At 51.1% G+C, this 6,000-nt stretch overlaps 1 protein-coding gene across 6 annotated transcripts in view; it reads left to right on the top strand.

The window, feature by feature from the left end:
• Nucleotides 1-2,326: 2,326 nt before the first annotated feature.
• Nucleotides 2,327-6,000, top strand: part of LOC104335693 (integrator complex subunit 6-like) — a 42,224-nt gene continuing 38,550 nt past the window's right edge. For 3 of the 6 annotated variants that reach the window (XR_012765483.1, XR_012765482.1, XM_075435300.1), the window contains exons 1-2: nt 2,330-2,646; nt 2,748-2,825. Coding sequence is in view for 4 of the 6 variants with exons in the window: in XM_075435300.1 (XP_075291415.1) it covers nt 2,338-2,646; nt 2,748-2,825 (387 nt within the window). In the remaining 2 variants the exon portion in view is untranslated. Of the gene's footprint in view, nt 2,647-2,747; nt 2,826-6,000 lie in introns of all 6 variants that reach the window. The other 3 variants (XM_075435303.1, XM_075435302.1, XM_075435304.1) reach the window with 2 other exon arrangements.

Raw genomic sequence — 6,000 nt, 5'->3', positions numbered from 1 at the left:
ACACATTGTATGGAGGAGCAGTAAAGAACCACTCAGTCTAGCTGCATTCGTGCACATTGGCAACCATGGTGTCTGTTACTTTCAGGAATAAAAAAGTCTCATTAAACTAAAGAAATGTCTTGCATTGTGCCCAGAAAAAACTGTAGACTTCAGCTCTTGTGGTGTCCAGCAGGAGCAGACTCCAAAAACCAAAATCCTCAACAGAGAGAGAGCATGTGAACTTGCCTGCTGCTGCCCTTGGAAAGGTCAGCCTCTGAAATGGGAAACAGGAGAGTTATGTCTTGACCTTTAAATATTATGTTTGGATGTGAGAGAAGTAGCTTTTAGGTATCTGGCAGTCTAGATTAAAAAAAAATGGTGAGGGTATGAACTTGTAATTGTTTAGCATTTCATGTAGCCTGGCTTGAGGACGCTGCAGGACGCGAGACCTCTGAGGTCAGCCAGAGGAAAAAGTTAGTCTCTGACCTCATCTGCTCGATGTGCGAGAAATGCATAGGTGGCCTCCTCAAGTTCTCAGTGCTGGGACCTAGCAGTATTAGCTGGCGTCTTCTACCAATAGTTTAGTTTCCATTCAGTCCTTAGCAAATCTATTCCTATCCAGGAGCTGTCTTTCCACACTAATATGCAGCAGTACGAGGATACGGTATCTGCATTTTTGTCTTACCTATATGGATTCAAATCCCATTTCTTTCAGTCTGGCTCCATTCATGTGCACTACTCACTTAGGTAAAAATATTTATCTTTTTATCCCTCCTGGCATTTCTGCTATGATTGCTAAAATTCAGAAACCTTGATCACAGTTGCACATACCTAACTTATGGAGAGGGCCTGGATAATGGAATGGAGAGTCTCTGAGCTTGTTTTAAAAATAAGCCGCTTTTCAACTATTAGTTTATCCACTTTGGGTTCACTAAAATTAAATAATTTGATAATGTTATATGAAAAATATTTGACGAAGCTAAGATTTTTGAAAATACAAACTGCTTTCTAAAACCAATATAGAGGTTTTCCACTGTTCTGTATGGAGATATTGTGGGCTTTTTTGGTGACAAAAGGGATGAGCACATCCCCGAATTAAATGAATAATCTCTGATTATTTCGATCAAGATGGGTAATGATATCTTCACAAACATTTGTGTTTCATAATGCTTTGTAATGAGGATTTTAGAATTCACCTGTGGTGTTGTGAAATAACAGTAGTGTCCAAATCCTTCACAAAACCGGCGTGAAAACCGAAACCAACTCTTTGCTTATTGCTCAAATGAATGGCAAAACAATATGCAGAAAAACCCTCTGAATGCAAAAGCGTTGGAAAATATTATCGGTTACTTAATTATTATCTTAAACCAAGACTCGTGTTGACAGTGCTGCTTTTGTGTTTTTTTTGGATTGGATCCTGGAAGCAAACAAGCATTTACGAGCAGACGTAGTGCTGAGTATTTCCTCAGCCCCATCCCACCGATCCAGCTGCAGTCAGCAGTCGCTGCTCGGGCCTGTGTGCATGCAGGGGCCCAGCCCAGCCTGCCCAGGGGCCCGGGCCTCCGCTTTTCTCCTCAGAGCAGGACACCTTGATCCCTTCCTTCCCACGCTGAGACTTTTTTGTCCTTTTTCCCCTGAGCGGTAGGAAATGAAGCACGGTTTATGTATTTTCAGCGTTGCCACTGCTAAGTTGCTGCCATCTCGCCTTCACCCAGGTCCTGTGAGTTGCCCCGTGGGCAGGCAAGGCCGGTGCCCGGCACCTGCCTGGGCCGTTGCCTGCGGAAGATGGCCGTTACCCGCCCGGGAAACAACCGCACGCGGAGGGCTGAGGACTTAGCGCTTAAGCGAAGCCTCTAAAGCCCAGGAACGGCGCGGTGACATCACCGGGCGATTAGCTGAGCTGCTCCGCTGGGTTCCCCGGGGCCAGCCTGCAGCTCCTGCCCGCTCCCCTCGGCCCCGCCGAGGCTGGGCCGCGGTGCGGCTAGGCCGCGGCGGGCAGGTGCGAGGCGGCGGCTCGGCCGTGCGGTGACCCGGGGCCGGTTACCGGGGACGGACGAGGGACAGCACGCGCGAGGCGCCGGCGCCGCCGCCGCCACGGGGCATTCCCGCTCCCCGGGGAGCCCCTGCGGCGGGGAGGGGCGGAGCGGGGCGGCCCCTCGGGCGAGGGGCGGGGCGGCCCCTGGGGCGAGAGGCGGAGAGCCCCGCAGAGGGGCGGGGCGCGGTGACAGGTGCGGCGCTTGCGCGGAGGGCCCCGCTGGCACCTCCCGCCTCTCTCGTCACCCCGCCGCCTCCCTCCCCCCCACTATGAATATGCAAATGCAGGTATAATTGGCAGCCAATGGCGTGCGCCCTGGTCACATGGTGCTGGTGGAGGCTCAGGGAAGAGAAGTTGAGTCTCAGCGAACACAGGCAGCTCAGTGCCGAGCCGCAGCGGCCGCAGCCGGAGCCGAGCCGGGGCGGGCGGGCAGGCGGCCGGTCAGGGGGAGTGAGCGAGCCGCTCCCCCCTTTCCCTCCCTCCCCGCAGGGTGCCCGGCGGGCCGGGGCTCTGCCTGGACCATGCCGATCCTCCTCTTCCTCATAGACACGTCCGCCTCCATGAACCAGCGGGCGTATCTGGGCACCAGCTACCTGGACATCGCCAAAGGCGCCGTGGAGATCTTCATGAAGGTGAGCGCGGGGCCGGGGGGGGGGGGGGGACGGGACGGAGGGCCGCCGCCCCGCTCGCCCCCTTCGCCCGCTCACGCCGCTTCTCTCCGCTCTCTCCGCAGCTGCGGGCCCGGGACCCGGCCAGCCGCGGCGACAGGTACATGCTGGTTACCTTCGACGAGCCGCCCTACTGCATCAAGGTAATAACCCCCCCCCGCGGGGCCGCCCTTCGCCTGGCGGCGGCGCGGCGCGGCCCCGTCCGGCCCGGCGGCGGCGGCAGCAGCCTGTGAAGATGGCGGACATTTTGCTTTTGTATGGAGGAGAGAGGCTGAGGGCGCTGCTGAGATGGAGGAGGGGGGGGAGGAGACGGACGGGGCCGTGATTCACCGCCCCGGCGTGCCGAGGGGGGCGGGCGGCCCGCCGCGCTCCGCCTCCCGACTCCTTGCGCGCCCGCCTCCCGGGAGGCGGCGGCGGCTGCGGTGGGGGCCGCGCCTCGCCTCAGCGCTCCGCCGGGGCCGCGCTCCCCGGACGGAGGCACCCGGGGCTGTGTTCGGCCTCTGTGAGGCAAGAAGCAGCGGCGGTGTGGGTGTTGGGGTGTGTGTCCCCCCCCCCCTCCTCCTCCGTCTGAGGGCTGTGACCCGCACCGGTTCTGTGCGGGGCGCTGGTAACTGCGGCTCGGGCAGACATCTCCGCGCAGGAGCTGGACTGGCCGGCTGCTCTCGTCCCTCTCATCTCGTCCCTCAGGACTGAGGCGGGTAGGGCCGTGCCGTTCATCACGTTGGCTGCGCCACGAGGTTACGGCAAGAGCTACAGAAATCGGGGCTCTGTGTCACTTAATCTGTAGCCTTCAGTTGCTGGTAGAAATGCCTTACTTAACATAAAATATTTAAACAATGCGTGCCGCAGGAAGCATCATTGCTACGGGAGCGTTAGAATCCTCCTGAATAGTCCTGGACTAGGGCTGTGTGCGCCATGACTAACACAGCAGTTACAGCTGCTGGGCCTCAGACCCTACTGTGGAGGCCGAAGAGGAGGTTGATGTAAAAACTTGTTGCTGGTCATCCCAGAGAAGAGGAGAGAACCCTCTCGAGATCCCCCAGCTAAAACTTCTTGAAGAGAGGCTGTAAAAAGAACGGCTCGCTGGTGCTGCTGCCCAGGGAGGTTGTGGAGTCTCCTTCTCTGGAGATATTCAAGACCCGCCTGGACAAGGTCCTGTGCAGCCTGCTCTGGGTGACCCTGCTTCGGCAGGGGGGTTGGACCAGATGACCCACAGAGGTCCCTTCCAACCCCCACCATTCTGTGAAACTTAATTATCAAGAGCTATGAATCCTGGCTCCTTTCATCAGCAGTATATTTACACAGCTGAAAAGTGCAGCCCGCTTTCAGAAGCGACAAGTGATTTAGTGAGTCAGTACTTACTGTTTGTTATTGCACCTTTCGTTTCCTCAGAAGAAGGTGCGGAAGTCATCCTGCTTCTGTGGGTTGAAACCGTCCTTGAGTTACAGAAACATACTACCTGCCAAAAAAACCTAGGTCTGCCTTGGAGAGGCTTTTTTTAGGCATAATGCACACATCCTTTTCCCATCCATGTTTGTGGCTGGATGCAAAACCCAAATCTTTGTTATGCAAGTGTTAACAGTAGATATCTTGTGTTAAGGGTTTTTTTCTCCTAGTTGTGTGTCAAGTATTTTGCAAGTAGACTTAAAGTTTGAGGAAGAAACCTTTCTACGGCAGGGATAGTAAGCATGCTGGTGATGTAATGAAAAAGTCTTCTGCTGGGGGTCTGTGTGGTAATGCTACAGGTTATTACCATGTATATACTCAGATTTGCTGAGGAAGATCCTAATGTTTAATGAGCAGCTGTGTACATTCTGATGTACTAATGAGCATGTGACTGTTCCCAGTTTTCATAAATAGTAATTGAAATAAATGGGACTGTGTGATACTCATCGTAGTATTGAATCATGTTTGACATACTTTATTTTTCCCTTGGCTGTTTAGTGTATTATGGTTCTTGTAGCTTGCTAATGTCTCTTCTTAGAAATTTATTTTTCTACTTACAGCATGCCAATTTTTAAAATGGACCTGAAACTTATAAGATGTTTTTCAAAACTTAGTAACTTGCGTAGGAACAGGCTGCAGATCCAATAAATACACATTTATAATAATTATGATCACAACTCCAGTTCAACTATTACGTAAAGACTTCATGGCATAAATTAGTGTGGTTAGGTTGTCATCCTGTGTCTTGTTAGAGCAGAGAAGGCCTCAGAGCAACAGCATGATTCTTCGCCTGTTTGAAGATGTGTTCTCAAGACCTTTTACTAGTATTTATGATGCCCATCTGTTGTTTTCGAACAACCATAGTTATGACAGGAAAACTTTCCAGTCTAGGCCATGTTCTGTATGTCTTGCAAAACATGCTTGTAAGAAAAATAAAATAGAGTTTCTTTGCTAGTGTTGCTGTAGTTAAGATACTTTATTTCTTTTGGTTGAGAGAAGGAGAAAACAAACCTGAGAAGTTAATGTATTTTGCAAGTCTGCTTTCCAACTATGTGCAGTGGTGGCTGGTTTTGGTTAGTGGCTGCTTTATCCTCTTGTTTTCTTTATGATTTACACTAATTAAATTATATAATCTCACAGATAGTTCTTAAGGTTACCAATGAAGCAAGTGAGGGATGTCATCTTGATGTGGAGTTGAGACCACCCAGGAGGTAGAGGTATTATGGGAACTTCAGCTTGGAGCAGGGGTAACTGTGAGATGAGTACATTGTTTTTGTTTGTTTCAGAATTCATTTACCTGTAGCCTTAGGGTATTTTAAATCAACAGCGCTGTTTCGCTTTTGATGGACAAGAATGTCTGAAGAAAACATTGTGCACTTAGTGGTATTGTGCTAAGTGAAAGGATCGTACTGTTACACAAGTGATTTGCTAAAATCTATGCAAGTAAGATGATGTTTTTGGAACTGTCATCAGTATAGAGAGTTTGAAATGATTTGTGAGGCCCTCTCCCAGTCACTCCGTTTTTTTAACTGACTGCTCGTAGCTCTCTGTGCCACCTTTTAAAAGGGATTGTTTATTCTCTGAGTTTGCGGTGTGGCTCTGTGAGCAACTGTGGTGGCATGTGCCTGGAGAGGAAGCAGGGTGCTGTCCTGGGAGGGCGAGGACAGCGAGATGGGGATGGCTGGAATCTTGGTTCTGTTCCCACAGCAAACGCCTCTGGAACCTCGTCATCTGATTTGCTCCTGTTCGTTACGTAATGTATTGATGGTGATTTGTGACAGTAATTATGATGCGGCCATTTACAACTCTTGCTTCGCTTCCAAAATGCTGTCCAATTAGAGACAAATATTCAATATTTTAAAAATGTGTTAC

Source organism: Opisthocomus hoazin, chromosome 14 (assembly GCF_030867145.1).
Source record: "Opisthocomus hoazin isolate bOpiHoa1 chromosome 14, bOpiHoa1.hap1, whole genome shotgun sequence".
NCBI lineage: Eukaryota > Metazoa > Chordata > Aves > Opisthocomiformes > Opisthocomidae > Opisthocomus > Opisthocomus hoazin.
The sequence above is the reverse complement of the archived record's forward strand: the minus strand, read 5'-3'. Positions and strand labels throughout refer to the sequence as shown.